This window comes from Medicago sativa, chromosome 4 (assembly GCF_051527215.1).
Source record: "Medicago sativa cultivar Bolivia chromosome 4, Bolivia_mono, whole genome shotgun sequence".
In the NCBI taxonomy this organism is placed as follows: domain Eukaryota; kingdom Viridiplantae; phylum Streptophyta; class Magnoliopsida; order Fabales; family Fabaceae; genus Medicago; species Medicago sativa.
The window spans coordinates 30,702,596-30,718,821 of NC_140752.1; the positions used below are offsets into that span (position 1 = coordinate 30,702,596).

Consider the following 16,226-nt stretch of genomic DNA (forward strand, 5'->3'; position numbering starts at 1 on the left):
AGACTCTCATGAATAAGTCATTCAATGATGCCTATGGCCTAATTGAGGACATGACTCAAAACCATTACCGGTGGGGGAATGAACGCGCTCCCGTTGAGAAAACACAACATATAAAGTATCCAAGGTTATTCATTTCTATATATAAAACACAAACAATCATATACAAAGGTAGAAGCTATAAACATAACATCACCAAGCAAGCTGTGCCTATGGTTCAACAATGATTTTTCCAGTTGCATGGCCATCCATGCTCTTAGCCCAAGCATCTTCAGCTTTTCTCAAAGGAAACTTGGAGTCAATAACTGTCTTGAGTTTTCCATCCTTCAGCAACTGAGCGAGATCTTCCATGCCCTCGCGCTTGACATCTACAAAATACGGTACCAACCGCTTCTTTGAAAAAGTAAGTTTCTGCAGCGCAGAAAACAACATTGAACTTAGGCCAGGTGTTACATCCACTACAACGCCTCTCTCAGTCAAATTAGGATCAAAAGTTGACCATGCTATTCCGATAGTGCAATGTATTACTGCATCATATTTTTTACCAGATGGACTCTTCAATGATGTTCCCTCTGGAGTCTTGTAGTCAAGAACCTCGTCAGCGCCTAAGCTCTTAACGAATTCAATGTTGCGAGCACCACAAGTGGCTGTTACGTGGTTGTTCCCTAGTTTGGCAAGCTGAACAACGTATGCACCTACACCACCTGAAGCAGCAGTTACCAAAATATTCTTCTGCTCGCCAGTCCCATCAAGCTTAATTCCTCCGTTTTTGGTGAGGGCATCATGAGCTGTGATACCGGCTATAGGTAAACCGGCAGCTTCAGCAGCTGATACTTCAGATGGTCTGGCAGCTGTTAAGCTCTCGCTAGCCACCGCAAACTCAGCTAGTCCACCTCCATACTGTCATTCAACATAAAGCAAAATTGAAATCGGATAATAATCATTGTAATTAGTATACTGACATATGAATAATACAGAGTTAGATTAGAGATAGGATCATATCCCTATAGTTGTGGATCAAGAAATATTTAATGTTACCAGTGCATATGTACCACAAGTACAGGGCAGAAGGGCATACGAATCAATGTTACCAATAGTGGACTACTGGTACGTCGCGCTTGAGTAATACTCACTGACACTTCAGTTTTATTATTTTAAAAACTCTAAAATTCTGTTTTTATTTTTTTTATTTTTCCGTAACATCCACTAGCAGAAACTGGAAAAGCAGGCGCTAGCGCTACTGCCTGATAGCGAAACTAGGATAGTGTAGCACCACTATTTGACGAAATTGATATGAATAAACCTGTTCCACAACAATACAATTTCACAATAGAAAACATGTGCTGTCATCAAATATTACACTAGTGTTCAGATAAACACATGAGTAGTATACACCTCTATATGAGGGGCAATGAAGCAAAACTACATCTTGGGATCAAGCTGCACAAACTACATCTGCATATAAGAGGGTAAGGCTTCATAAATCATACCTTTCTAGTGTTCCTCCATATACCTCCACGGTCTTACTTGGTTTACCAATTAGAACAAAACAGTAATGTAATAACAATTTATCTATGCTAAGAAAATCCTTTGCCTGATGACACATGGCAAAAGTTTTGCACTTCTGTTTCCTACCATTTTTTCCCTAGATTTGTGCATGAGTGCGGGACATGATCTTTACTAGTATAGATTCTATAGAATAGAAAACCATTCCTTTCATCCCCGTTAGCTTAGCTTAGTTGGTAGGGATATTGCATATTATATGCAGGGGCCGGGGTTCGAACCCTGGGCACCCCATTTCTTCACATTTAAATGTGTGAGCTCTAGTCACTATGCTACTGTGAGCTCTAGCCACTATGCTACTTAACCAAAAAAAATAATTCCTTTAAAAAAAATGTTTGAAATTCACACTTGAAATAACACAGAAGATAGAAACAGAAGATAGAAACAAATGAAAAACAGTAACCTAAGGAAGGGAAAGAAAGATATAAGTACTTCATTTGTGAGTTTAGCAATAACTTTATCTCCAGCTTTAAAATCCTTCACTTGTGGTCCAACCTCTACTACCTCTCCTGCTACATCAGTGCCTGAATCAAAGTCCCATGATCAAAAGGAATGTTAATGATATCATAACATTAAGGAGGGAAATGAGTCGGTTCGGATAAACAGTTTAATTAAGCCCTTTTTGTAGGATAAATGCTATCATATCAGCACTTATATATAAGTTATTTCTACAATCATAGAAAAATTTAGTCAAATTGTTTCATATAAACTATAATTATTTTCATAAACTATTGTGGATAGTTGTTTTCAAAAGCATAAGCTATTGAAAACAGTTTACGAACATGTCATAAGTTGTTTCATTGGTATCACACCAAGGTCTTGCTTCGATAAACAAATTAATTAAGTGTTTAGCTTATCATATGAGTGTTTATGTATAAGTTATTTTTGTAACAAAAAATAAATTGTTGTCAAATTGTTTTCATATAATCATAAGTTGTTTTCATATGCTATCATGTAGGCTGTGTGGAAATAAGCTGAAAATAGATGGACGTGTCGCAAGTTGTTTTCATAAGTTCTTCTAAAATGTCTCACAAGTGTTTATGTCAGTATAAGTTCAAATTAATCAATCCAAACAAGCTCAAAGAGAATTGCTTGTGTCAGGAACTAAACTCAAATAAATTATTTTTGTAAACCAATCCAAACTAAGATTTAAGTAAAAAAGAAGATGGATTAGTGAGTCATACAAGGTATGTGGGGAAATTTTCGAGGAAAAAACATAGCGCGAAGAACACCCTTCTGAATCTTCCAATCAAGTGGATTAATGCTAATTGCTTCCAACTTGATTAAAACTTCATTGGTCTTTGGAGTTGGAATTGGAACTTCAACATGCTGCTTAAAACAAATAATTGAATTGAAACTTATTCAAATGCAAAAGGAATTAGCAATGTGGGACTAGAAACAAGCTATATTTACATCTATCTTGTTAAATGAGCCAGCCGAGGAACCTGAGCATGTAAGACTAGAAACAAACTACAAACAATTTCAAAACCAACTTCAACACCCACCATCACATCTAGCGTGGGTCTGGGTCCAATTCCCACATTGCAATCCTTAACCCGGCTTTGATACCAGTTAAATGAGTTTGGATCTCATCCCAAAAGCTAGCTCAAAGTCAAACGTATTCAAGCATATTTATACACTCAACAACCCAGGATCCTAAGCAATATGAGATTATAAACAAACTACAAACAACTTCAAAACCAACTTCAATTTATCTCATGAGATTTGGTATTTGACTAGTTTGAGGTTATAAAGACAGACTCTTATCTGACTAGTTTGAAGTTATAAAGTCAGACTCTTATCACTGAGCTAACAAATTGGTTAATTTCATGAAAAAACAATAAAAGAACAGTTTCATCACCTTCAATCCAGATGCACCTCCGCCATATGAATTGTACTGAACAGCATGCATAAGTTTAGCAGACATATCTATCTCCGGACTTAGCGTTGTTCATTTGTCTTAGTTTATATAAACTATAGTATGGTATTTTTTTAATGGAAAATATAGTATGTTATTGTTGACCATGTACTCATTGGAATTCAGATACTTGTTCATTACGTAAACCAGCAGGATGACCCTTTCTCTCAAAAAAATAAGGGTTAAATATGTTTTTAGTCTTTACATTTTGCGCCCCTTTGAAGAATAGTCCCTACATTTCATTAAATGTTTTTAAAATCCTCACATTTTATCTCTGTTATCAAAATTAGTCTCTGCTGTTAAATTCTCTAATGGAATGCTGATGTGGTAATTAGTGGGTCCCAATTATTTTAAGGTTAAATATGTTTTTGGTCCCTATATTTTGCGTGACTTTGAAAAATAGCCCTTGCATTTCAATAAATGTTTTTAAAATCCCTAAAATAATAAGGATTATTCTTCAAAGTCACGCAAAATGTAGGGACCATTGACATATTTAACCCTAAAATAATTGGGACCCACTAACTGTCACATCAACATTCCGATAGAGAATTAATAACAAGACTAATTTTGATAACGGGGATAAAATGTGAGGATTTTAAAAACATTTAATGAAATGTAGGGACTATTCTTCAAAGGGGCGCAAAATATAAGGACGAAAAACATATTTAACGCAAAAAATAAAAATAATTCAAACTACAAAATTTTATGGATTTTTTTATTTCATATACTTCTTCAATAATAAAAAAATATTTACTCCCTCCTATCATTATGACAAGCAAATATTTGATTTGTAGATTCATTGAATAATTAATGTATCTAGTTTGTGATATAGACCATATACATTAATTATTAAATGAATCTAACAAAAAAAATATTTGCTTATAACAGTTGTTGAAGGAAGTATATAAAAAGAAAATTAATAAAAAAATATACCTACCTACCCCAAGTAACTAAGCAACTAGTAAGGGTATATTCCATGGGTTTGGTTTTAGCCTTTTAGGTGAAAAATATTGATAACCGGTCAAAAATAGTTAAATTGGTTTGATTTGGTTGCATTTTTGCATTCTTCTCTCACAAAATTCAAACCAAACAGAGTCAATTTAGATTGATTTTTTGTTTTTAAATAAAAAAGATTAGTTTTTATGTATTGGTGGTGTTTTTTCTTCTACATATGCATCTAATCAAATCACACTATGCATCTGATTCGTTCAGCTTCTACACCATCAAAAATAATTTTAGTAGACTCAAAAGTAGGGATGTCAATAGCTACTCATGGATATGGATCATATGATACCGTCAGGGGCGGATCTGAACTCACAATATTAGCGGATTTGAACAGTTTCATCACCTTCAATCCAGATGCACCTCCGCCATAAAAATTGTACTGAACAACTTGCATAAGTTTCACAGACATATCTAGTTTTGTTCACTTGTTTTCTGTTAACAAACTAGTATGTTGACTATTACAGTATTACTCATCCGAATTCAGATGATACTTGTTCATTACGTAAACTAGCCTAAAGACCTTTTCTCAATAATAAAAATAACTCAAATTGCAAAGTCTTATAGATTTTTTTACTTTTGTATACCTTTCAATAATTAAAAATACCTTCTTTCCCCAATTAACTACACAACTGGTTATAACGGATCTTGATTTTTTTAAAAAGAATTATCGGACTAATTTAAATTAGTCTTTTTTTTCCGTCGTAGAACCAATTGGATACATAAAGTAGGTTCTCTCCTCTCAAATAAATTTTCTCTATACACAGTGTCTGTTTGGGCCCACGGTGGAAAAGCCTCAAAACCACGTTTTGCTTAACGCTACAATTCTCAGCTTTGGAAAATCACGGCAAACTATGCATTGGACAGCGTGCACCGTGGAAAAAAAGTGATACCAAACACTGCCATAGTAGCTCTTGAACCCTAACCTTATGAAATCATATCATCTATGTTTATCCAAGACATAAGTATTTATTACTAATTTACTCATCAAAGAAGAAAACCACTGTACACGGCTGGAATAATGTCCAATAAAAGAAAAAAACTACTATTTGTGTGTTCGGTAAATTCGAAATACACGTCGATAACTTGTAGAGTTTATCAATCACGCGTTTACATCCACACTAACGTGAAAACAACCAAATCACTTATCGAAGAAGAGAACCATTCTACATCACATACAGCCACTGTATGAATTGAAAATCCTTACAGGTTACAGCATCAGATGTATCTCAAGTTATCCATTTCTATTTCTATATAAAACACGATCATTGTGTAGAGAAGTTGGAACTATAAATAGAATATCACCAAGCAAACTGTGTTGTGCCTACTGCTCCACAATGATTTTTCCAGTAGCAATTCCGGCGGTACAATTTTCACTGCATCATATTTCCTACCAGATGGACTCTTCCAGTGATGCTCCTTCTGGAGTCTTGTAGTCAAGAACCTCGTCAGCGCCTAAGCCCTTAACAAAGTCGATGTTGCGAGCGCCACAAGTGGCAGTCACATGGTTGTTCCCTAGTTTGGCAAGTTGAACAGCAAATATACCTACGCCACCTGAAGCAGAAGTAACCAAAACATTCTTCGGCTCGCCAGTTCCATCAAGCTTAACTCCTCCAATTTCGGTGAGGGCATTACGAGCTGTGAGACCGGCTATAGGTAAACCGGCAGCTTCAGCAGCTGAGATTTCAGATGGTCTGGCAACTGTTAAGCTCTCGCTAGCCACCGGCTATAGGTAACCTAAGGAAATGAAAGAAAGAGGTTAGTACTTGATGTGTGAGGTGAGCAATAACTTTATCTCCAGCTTTAAAATCCTTGACTTGTGGTCCAACTTCTACTACTTCTCCTGCTACATCAGTGCCTGAATCAAAGTTTCAAGAGCAAAAGGAATGTTTATTATATCGTAGAAGTAAGTAGGGAATGAGTCCGTTTGGATTAATAAGTGTTATGCTTATCATATAAGCTTTTATCAGTATAATTAATTTCTACAATAAAAGAAAAATTATATATTGTTTTCATAAACTATACTTAATTAAAGAGTTGTTTTCATAAGCTAAATATAACTCACAAGCATGTCATACGCTATTTCTTTAGCTTCACGATTCACGCAAACACATTGGAAAAGAGTTTATGTCTATAAATAAACTCATTTCTACAATAAAAAAATATAGTAAAAAATATTTTCATATAAGGTATTATGGAGAGTGGTTTTCATAAACTAAAAAATATAGCTTAGTCATACTGGTGGTTGCGATTTGGTTTTCTTTGATTTCGTTTTGACAAATGAATATGAAATATGATCTAACTCATGCGAATTTCACGAGAGTGGATTGAATAATATCAAATAATATCCAATGTGCTTGTCAGTTTTTTGAATCGGTTTCGCGCTTTGGATACAAACAACCCTATTAGAGATTGTCATGAGTTTGTTTCTTTAGTACAACGCAAACACTTCGGCAAATCCTTATGCTAGTAAATAAACTCAAATAAGTTGTTTATAAGCCAATCTAAACGCAGGTTTAAGTAAAAAGAAGGGTAGATTAGTGGGTCATACAAGGTATATGGGGAAATTTTCGAGGAAAAAATAAAACACGAAGAGCACCCTTCTGAATCTTCCAATCAACTGGGTTAATGCTAGTTGCTTCCAACTTGATTAAAACTTCATTGGTCTTTGGAGTTGGAACAGAAACTTCAACATGCTGCTTAATAACAAATATAAATGTAAATGGACTTAGATTAATTTAACAAAGAAAAAAAACATGCAAATTTAAAAACATAGTACTGAACATAGATTATCACCTTCAATCCAGAGACACCTTCACCATAGGAATTGTACTGAACAGCTTGCATAAGTTTAGCAGCCATATTATCAAACTCTCTGAATCTTGTCTTGTTCACTTGATTTTAGATTACAACTCTGATCCTTTACTATATATTAATAAACCTAGTACTACGTTGACCATGCTATTTATTTTTTATTTTTTATAGATGTTGAGTTTTTTTGTGGTGTTCGGGTTTGAACCCCAGACCTTACATATACTATGCATTGTCCTTACCAACTGAGCTTATCTCACGCGGACAGATGATATATTATTCGTTACTATGCAAATCATAACATGCATACATGATACAGGCATGTGACTGACTCACATGCTGGATGATGATACTGTAATCGGTATTTTCTTATTGTTTAACAACAATTTGTGTTAAGTATTCTAAACACTGCGGATCTAGAACTTCGGGTTATACCTATAGGGGGTGTAAACTTTTTAAGATGTTAGATTGTCCAAGTGTCATAAACAATAAAAATTTCGAAACGTGCAAGTGCAAAAACAAAAAAAAAAGGTTCGAAACGTGCACGTGCAAGTGCAAAAAAAAAAAAAAAAAAAATTAAACAAGACAACTCTTATGTTATTAATGTTTATGCTCCTTAAATAGGGCTAGAAGAGCACCTTAAAGTAATATTGAGAGGATTAAGAAGTCTTGATTCAAGAAATCACTTTATATAACTAGAGAATACTGTTGCTCAAAAAAAAAAAAAAAACTAGAGAATACTGAATCAAGATCATCAACAATAATTAAACATTTCATTACCATATAGGATCAGCTACATAATTGACCTCATGAAATCATTGATATCTAAATCACTCATCAAACAAGAGAGGCAGTCTATATATCACATTCAATTGTACAAACCAGCAAGAGAGAATCAGGACATATATCAATTTAATATCTTACAGCATATGGTGTATTCCAAATTATTCATTTCTACATGAAACACACGTAAAAGTTGTGTAGAGAAATAGAAATTATAAATACAATATCACCAAGCAAACTGAGACTATGGCTCAACAATGATTTTTCCAGTAGCATGGCCATCAATACTCTTAGCCCAAGCATCTTCAGCTTTGCTCAAAGGAAACTTAGAGTCAATAATTGTCTTGAGTTTTCCATCCTTCACTAGTTGAGCGAGATGTTCCAAGCCTTCACGCTTAACAGTTACAACGAATGGCACCAAACGCTTCTTCGAAAAAGTAAGTTTCTTCAGTGCAAAAGTCAACATTGAACTTGGACCAGGTGTTAAATCCACGACAACCCCTTTTTCACTCAAATTAGGATCAAAAGTTGACCACGGTATTCCAGTGGTGCAATGTATTACTGCATCGTATTTTTTACCAGATGGACTCTTCAGTGATGTTCCCTCTGGAGTTTTGTAGTCAAGAACCTCGTCAGCACCTAAGCTCTTAACGAAGTCAATGTTACGAGCACCACAAGTGGCTGTCACGTGGTTGTTCCCTAGTTTGGCTAGTTGAACAGCAAATGAACCTACACCACCTGAAGCAGCAGTTACCAAAACATTCTTCTGCTCGCCAGTCCCATCAAGCTTAATTCCTCCAATTTCTGTGAGGGCGTCACGAGCTGTGAGACCGGCAATAGGTAAACTCGCACCTTCAGCAGCTGAGACTTCAGGTGGTCTGGCAGCTGTTAAGCTCTCGCTAGCTACGGCAAACTCAGCTAGTCCACCTCCATACTGTCATTCACATAATACAAAATTGGATATCAAATATAACCAATTAATATATAAATGCATATGAAATAAAAAAAAAGTTGGATTGGAGATAGGATCAGTCATAGAGTAGTGGATTGGGAAACCTTCAATGTTACCGGTGCATATGTACCACATGTTGGGACAAAGAGCATATAATCAAAACTGTAACACAGCTATATAAATTAACAGTATAAATCATGTGGTATCTTCATATATGACACTTAGATTTCAGATAAACAGATTAATAATACACCTTTACTAAAGAGAAGGTTATTTGATGTTTAAGCTCGAAATCTGAACTTTCACAACCATGAGGGGCAATGAAGAAGTATTACTGTGTAATTAATAGAAGGTAAGGTTAGAGGCAGAGGAAGGTTGATATCTCGTGATCAATCACGTGGTCTAGCTGCACAAACTACATCTCCAAACAAGGAGGGAAGGTTAATCAAATCATACCTTTCTAGGTAAGGCTAATCAAAACAAGGTTGTTATCTTCTACCATTTCCATCTAATTCTTAAAACCTTAGACAACCACTGTGTATGCTTGTATCCCCATGTCTGGTAGGGTCAAATAAGGATGTTAGACAGACAACAAATTGGAATGGTTGGTTCAAAAGATAATTTTTACCTCCACAGCTCCACTCCATGTTGTTGATTGATTTACCAATTGGCCAAAAGTAGTAATCTATCTATAATTGTATTTATCTATAAGTACCCAATTTGGTCGCTCAAATCAGACACTTGCATAAACATAGTCCCTGACTTATCAAAATATTGTCAAACTAGTCCCTCCGTTAATTTCATGTGTTAAGTGGTGATTTTTTTTTTTTTTTTGTAGTGATGTGTCACTTTAAGTTACATTCTGACAAAAATTTTAGTACACGTAAGAAAAAGTCAGGGACCAAATTGATAAAAGCTAGAATTTCAAATTTAAAAACTCGTTTATTTCTGGTTTCTTGTCTAATACCTTAAGAAATTTTCATATCTCCATAATTTAGGGACCATGGGAGTGTAAAGAATGGGTGGTGGATTGAAAAGTTTATGCGATTACACTGCATATTTGTGAATGCCTGAGTCAAGTCTGTCTTTTAAATCTGAAAGCATAAGCAGAAAGTCTTCAAATTTGAAACACGTGCAAGCTTTAAAATCTGCTTATCCTGATAAGTGGCCCAAAAATTTGTTGGAGAAACACAGGCGTGCTTAAGCTTTAAAATCTAGGAGAAGCTTGTAATAGAAATTGAAATATTGTTTGGCTAGTTGCAAATTGTTCCAAGATGATTGCATTTCAATTTGGTTCCCAGATGCGCAAAATGGACCAAAGAAGAATTTATTTTGGTTTCATATTTTTTTTCTGTGTTTACCCTAGATTCTATTTCTAGTGATATTTCCGTTCTGTTAGCATAGACATTGTATGGAGATTACTCAACATGACTACTCCCTCCGTTCCTATCTACAAGAAAAAACGAGTCAAAGAAAGTTGATGTATTTGGTTAAAAATGTGGATCAAATACATCAACCTTCTTTGACTCATTTTTGCTTATAAATAGGAATGGAGTATATCCATACCATGGCTGGTCTATGATAAGCAGTTTATTAGTAATGTGGATCAAATACATCAACCTTCTTTGACTCATTCTCTCTCAACTAATGTGTTGAGCATTGTTAGTAATAAGTAGTTTATTAACATTTAATTTATTTTATTATTATTATTATTATTATTATTATTATTATTATTATTATTATTATTATTATTATTATTATTATTATTATTATTAAATATTGTGGGCAGTAACCGCTTGTAATTGCTGTAGGTAGTCTGAATTATAAATATAGGTTGAAAGGGAAAAGGGAGGGCATTGGATATTGTGCAGTCTGAATTATAAATACAGGTCTGTTACATTTTTACTACTTTAATCCTCTTGCTAAAGGAATTTTAAACTCAAACAAATGGTAAAACCATGGTAAATGGTGAGACCTGTTCAACAGGTATAATAACCACGGTTTTGAGTTTATCTTTTACCCACAAATGAGTTGGTGGTAAGCTGTATAATAATTATTAGTCACAGGAATAAGGCCATCATGGCAGTAAACTTTATTCCGGTTTGTAATAAAATTGCATGATGGAGCAGTGAACAAATACTGTAATACTACGATGGTACATTTCTGGTTTGTGCAACAACCAAGCTATAGATTAGTGATTTAGTTTCTTTACATACTGGTTTCAGCGAATAAAAGAGGAAGAAGACAACTGGAAATAGATATTGGAGATTTTTGTTTAAAAGCCTAGCGTTTTATCGATTTAATCCCCGACTTTTGCTTACGTGTACTAAGACTTGTGTGCCAGAATATCACTTAACGTGACACATCACCATTTAACCGACTGAAACTAACAGAAGGACTAATTTGAACAATATTTTGATATGTGATGGACTATTTTGCAATATCAATAAAATGAGGGACAGAATTTGACACATTGCAAAATTTCTAACTTTTGACACATGTACGAAATTTCTTTTGCACATGAGCACCGTGAAAGGGTATGTGTTATTAAACTAGAATAGATATAGAATAGAAAATCATCTCATTTATGAAATTGTGTTGTAATTTACACTTGAATTAACACAGATAATGGAAAACAGTAACCTACGGAAGTGAAAGAAAGAGATAAGTACTTGATGTGTGAGTTTAGCAATAACTTTGTCGCCAGCCTTAAAATCCTTAACTTGTGGTCCAATCTCTACTACCTCTCCTGCTACATCAGTGCCTGAATCCAAGTCCCAAGATCAAAGGAATCTTAATTATATTGCAAGTAGAAGTGAGTAGGAAATGAGTCTGTTTGCATTAACAGTTCAATTAAAGACTTATATGATACATGTTTATCATTTAAGCACTTATACTATATATAAGCTATTTCTACAATCAAAGAAAAAAAATATAGGAGAATTATTTTCATATAAGCTATAAGTTGTTTTCATAAACTATAGTTCAAAGTTGTTTTCATAAACTCTACTTCAAAACAGTTTTTATAAACTAAAAACCATTCTTAGATATGTCATAAGCTATTCCTTTAGGGTATGTTTGGATGTAGTGTTTATGAGGGCAAGGGAGGGGAGGGCTTATTGTTCTTTTTCAAATTACAGACACTATAAAATATTTTTTAAATGAATTAAGTTTGATTGAAGTATTATATGATCATGTATCATATTGTAATTTCAATTTTTTAAAAAATATCAGTTATATTACAAAATATAGACTTTAACCCTCCAAAACCCCCCTCCCAAACAGAAACTTAGTATCACATAAACACTTTGACAAAGTACTATGCTAATAAATAAACTCATTTCTAAAATAAAAAAAAAATAGTCAAATTATGTTCATATAAGCTATAATTTGTTTCAATAAACTATTATTATTTAAATCTGTTTTCATAAACTAAAAATAACTCAGAGATAGGGGCATGAGATTGGCCGACCAATTCGGTTTTGAAAAATGAACCTGAATCCAGTTCATGTGGTTTTTCACTAAATAAGATCCAGAAACATCCAATAATATTTGGTTTGGAACGATTTTCAGTTTTCTAGATCTCTTTTGATATTAACACTAGATCATGTGTTTCTTTTTCCTGAAGAAACTAAACTAGTACATCCAAATTGGCATCGGGAAACGGGAATAATCGAACCTGAGACCTTGAGAAGGAGCACACTCGAAGGTCACCACCAACCACAACATATCTTAAGTTGTTTCTTTAGTACGACACAAACAGTTCGACAAGTGATTATGCTTATAGGCAGCAAAAGTAAAAAAGAAGGTGGATCAGTGTGTCATACAAGGTATGTGAGGAAATTTTCGAGGCAAAAAGATAGCCCTTAGAGCACCAGACTGAATCTTCCAATCAACTGGGTTGATGCTAGTTGCTTCCAATTTGAGTAAAACTTCATTAGTCTTTGGAGTTGGTACAGGAACTTCAACATGCTGTTTTAAAACCAATAATTGAATTGAATCAGATACAGTGATCAATAATTGAAGAAAAAGATAATGAATCTTTTGAAAGAGATGAGAAATGGGTGATGAATAAATATTACCTTCAATCCAGAGACTCCTCCGCCATAGGAACTGTACTGAAGAGCTTGCATAAGTTTCGCAGCCATATCTAACTTTCTCCAGAATCTTCTTTGTTTTGTTGACTACTTGTCTTAAACTACTCACTTCGTCGTTATCTCTTATAATATAAGAAAGGAGTGCACGCTGCATGTGAGCTTGACATCTGGCTGCCTGTGTGTGCGCCATTTGGCTGCAGCTTTGCTTGACAAGTGGGTTCGTTTTGTGTTTGACAAGTGGCAAAACTTTTTCTTCCCAAAAGCTTTTCAAAACACAAACGTTCCCACACTTTCTTTCCTCTTCCAAATTTGAATTTCAAAACTTATTGCTTTAGTACAAACTTTTGGCTCTTAAATTTGAAATTCAAATTCAAACTCATTTTATTTATTCTCAAAACACTTTTATATACAATATTCAACAGCCCATTTCAAACATTGATCTTTCTCTCTCACCTGTTCTTATTTTTATTTCAATCTTCTCCCTGTTTCTAATCTTCATTTTCTTCTCTTATTATGCAGAGATTCCTCTTTTGATGGACGAAGGTTTAAGTGTAAAGGAGAACACAGGAAGGTAACAATAACTCTTCTTCTTAATATTTTTTTTTCTTCATATCAACATGTAAACTGACTACAGCTTCTTTTTTTCTTCATTTTTTTCTTCAGCTAAATGACTATGACATCATCAAGGTATACAAACAACATTTATAATGTGTATTTCTCCACTATTACTTTTTCCTCATTTTTATTGGAAGAAAAAAAATACATAGAACGTTTCCCTTCATTTTTTGTTTTGAAATGAAGAAAGAAAAAGAAAATACAAAGCCAATAAATTGCAATAGGAAAAAAAGTAGATACAATTTATATGTATATCATGTATGTTTCATCATCTACTCTGTATTTTTAATCATTTTCTTATTTTGCAGGAAATGTAAAGAAAATGGAGGGTAACAAGAACAATTTTTTTTTTTTTTTTCACTTTGCAAACTTGACTTCTTCCTTCTTTATGCCCTTCATATCATCATCTTAAACTAAATAAAGATAATTTAGTTTTTTTTCAACTTCACAAACATAACAAACTCTACTTTAAAGTATACCAAATAACATTCATATCCAAATTATAATAAAGTTATGTCTTTATATTTTTGCAAGAGTAAAAACAACAAGAGAAGGAAGATGAGTACAAATATCAAAAGAAATAGCAATCTTATTTGTTGTGATTATATGAATGAATCATTGAAGTAGCAAGATAAAAGGGAAAAAAAAAAAAGAGATTTGTAAACGTATCAAGTGTGCGAATCTGGATGGGAAAGGTCATAATAAAGAGTTTTCTAAATTGAATACCACCATGAAAGAAATTTTTATTAAAAGCAATGGGTAACAAATTATAGATTTACCTTTTTTTAATTTTAATATTATTATTATTGTGTAAAATGGGAAAGAATATCACACTGGTAAGACTCATGGTATTGTAAATCTCTACAATTTTGAAAAATATGAAGACCCAAATTAAGCCCACTTAATTTGATTTGATGAGTTTTTTTTATCAACAACATATTTTTGATTTATGTTTTTTTGTCAAAGCATAAAACAAATAATAGAAACAAAAATATTTTTTTTTACAAAGAGTGTAGGAAAAAAAAAACGAGATAAGAAAATAAATACAGACATGGGTTAATAGAAAATCAATACACCAGATCTTATAATATCTTTTTATTGTATTAAAAATCAAATCTTTATGATTTGGGTTCAAGAAAAGTGTCATCTATTTATACTTAAAATAAAAATAAAAAACTTGATAAGAAAAGTCCTTTTTTTGAAGTTAAAAAAAAAAAGTCTTCTATCGTATAAAAAAAAACGTGAAAAGAATTCTTCATTGAATTTTCAAAAAAAGAAAAAGGAAGAATTCAATAGAAGAATATTACCAAAAAAAATACCATTAGTATCAGATCTAAAGAAGTTAAAATAGATTCATTGATCTACAAACAAGTCTTACAACCATATCAAATTCCATCTTTTGATTGTTGTTGTTGCTGCTGTTGTTTGTTGATGTTGCATGTAATGCAAAGATGGCCAGAACTTGACCTTGATGAAGACACTGATTTTTCAGACGATAACACACGGTGGTGGCCGGAAAAAAGGAATTCCGAGTTCAGATCTTTTTTGTGGGTTTTGTAGAGGAGATGGAGGAAAGTTTTTTTAGATGATGATTTTTCAAAATATTGTCTATGTTGTCCGAGATCTAGCTGTGAAAGTGTTGGTTGAGATGTTTACAAATTTATATGATCTGAAAATAAACTTAATAAAATAATAGAGGAGAAGAAATAGATGAAGATTAGCCAGAGGCAGTCGGAAATGGATTAAGGAGGTTGTGAGCAGTGATTCGGCGGCTAGGGTTATTTTACACAAGGAGAGCTTCTCATGTTGATTCCTGAAGAGAGAGAGAAAAAAATTAACAAATGAGGGTTTGTGTTGGAGACAGGATGCGGCAGCCGTTTGAGAAAAATTGAGAGTTGAAACTGTCAACACAATATACAAAACAGACTAGGGTTTATTATTAATTGGGCTTGATCTATTGTTATACCCGGCCCAAAAACTATTGTGAGTGGTAGAACTCTTGCTCTCTTCACTTACAAGAGAGAGACTAATAGATAAAAATTAAAAAAGAGTGATGGGAGGCTGATGTACTTCACGTGAGAGAGTAGTACCAATTACCAAAGATGAATGAGACTTTTCACAATAAAAAATAAGAAATAATTACAAAGTAAATGTGATGTGAAATTGAATATTGGAAGGAGTGAGTAGTGATGCTTTGGGCAGTTTTCACGTGGGAGAGACAGTAGTAAAGACAAAAAAAAATAGTTTGTTTGGTAAAAAGTCGAGGTGAGAGAGGTGATAAAAATGGACAAAAAAGATTTTTTAATGGGGGTTATCAAAAGATTGTGACAAATTAGTCACTTTAGTCTCTGAACAAGAACGAAGTAATCACTTTAATTTCTGAATGCAGATAAATTGCAAAACAGTCTCTGAATGTTGACTTTGTTAGTCAATTTCAGGGACTAAAGTGACTAACGAAGTTTACATTCAAGGACCAAATTGACTAACG

General features: G+C 33.5%; 2 protein-coding genes and 1 long non-coding RNA gene across 4 annotated transcripts; 1 reads left to right on the plus strand and 2 right to left on the minus strand.

Annotated features, from left to right (window-relative positions):
- Positions 1-111: 111 nt before the first annotated feature.
- On the minus strand, positions 112-7,438 carry LOC146927723 (chloroplast envelope quinone oxidoreductase homolog). Of its 2 annotated transcripts, none has more exons than XM_085700951.1 (4): positions 7,277-7,438; positions 7,032-7,176; positions 6,247-6,338; positions 112-897 (listed from the first exon to the last, which is right to left on the minus strand). In XM_085700951.1, the coding sequence occupies exons 1-4, from the start codon at positions 7,340-7,342 to the stop codon at positions 208-210; spliced, it is 993 nt and encodes a 330-aa protein (XP_085557077.1). In that variant the 5' UTR covers positions 7,343-7,438; the 3' UTR covers positions 112-207. The 2 variants fall into 2 exon arrangements, with proteins under 2 accessions (XP_085557077.1, XP_085557076.1); XM_085700950.1 differs by lacking the exons at positions 6,247-6,338; positions 7,032-7,176; positions 7,277-7,438 and adding exons at positions 1,993-2,084; positions 2,745-2,889; positions 3,422-3,572.
- Positions 7,439-8,045: 607 nt separating this feature from the next.
- LOC146927724 (chloroplast envelope quinone oxidoreductase homolog) lies at positions 8,046-13,221 on the minus strand. Its single transcript, XM_085700948.1, has 4 exons — positions 13,109-13,221; positions 12,854-12,998; positions 11,699-11,790; positions 8,046-9,008 (listed from the first exon to the last, which is right to left on the minus strand). The coding sequence occupies exons 1-4, from the start codon at positions 13,172-13,174 to the stop codon at positions 8,319-8,321; spliced, it is 993 nt and encodes a 330-aa protein (XP_085557074.1). The 5' UTR covers positions 13,175-13,221; the 3' UTR covers positions 8,046-8,318.
- Positions 13,222-13,314: 93 nt separating this feature from the next.
- LOC146927725 (uncharacterized) lies at positions 13,315-15,889 on the plus strand. Its single transcript, XR_015005814.1, has 3 exons — positions 13,315-13,694; positions 13,787-13,810; positions 14,047-15,889. It is a non-coding gene; the product is annotated as an uncharacterized LOC146927725 (long non-coding RNA).
- Positions 15,890-16,226: the final 337 nt, after the last annotated feature.

Coding starts and splice junctions, on each gene's coding strand:
- LOC146927724 (XM_085700948.1), bottom strand. CDS start 13,174: ATGGCTGCGAAACTTATGCAAGCTCTTCAGTACAGTTCCTATGGCGGA. Junction 12,999..13,108: donor GAGGAGTCTCTGGATTGAAG/GTAATATTTATT, acceptor GTTTTAAAACAG/CATGTTGAAGTTCCTGTACC. Junction 9,009..11,698: donor TTGCTAAACTCACACATCAA/GTACTTATCTCT, acceptor TGTGAATGACAG/TATGGAGGTGGACTAGCTGA.
- LOC146927723 (XM_085700951.1), bottom strand. CDS start 7,342: ATGGCTGCTAAACTTATGCAAGCTGTTCAGTACAATTCCTATGGTGAA. Junction 6,339..7,031: donor AAAATTTCCCCATATACCTT/GTATGACCCACT, acceptor ACTTTGATTCAG/GCACTGATGTAGCAGGAGAA. Junction 898..6,246: donor TTGCTCACCTCACACATCAA/GTACTAACCTCT, acceptor GTTGAATGACAG/TATGGAGGTGGACTAGCTGA.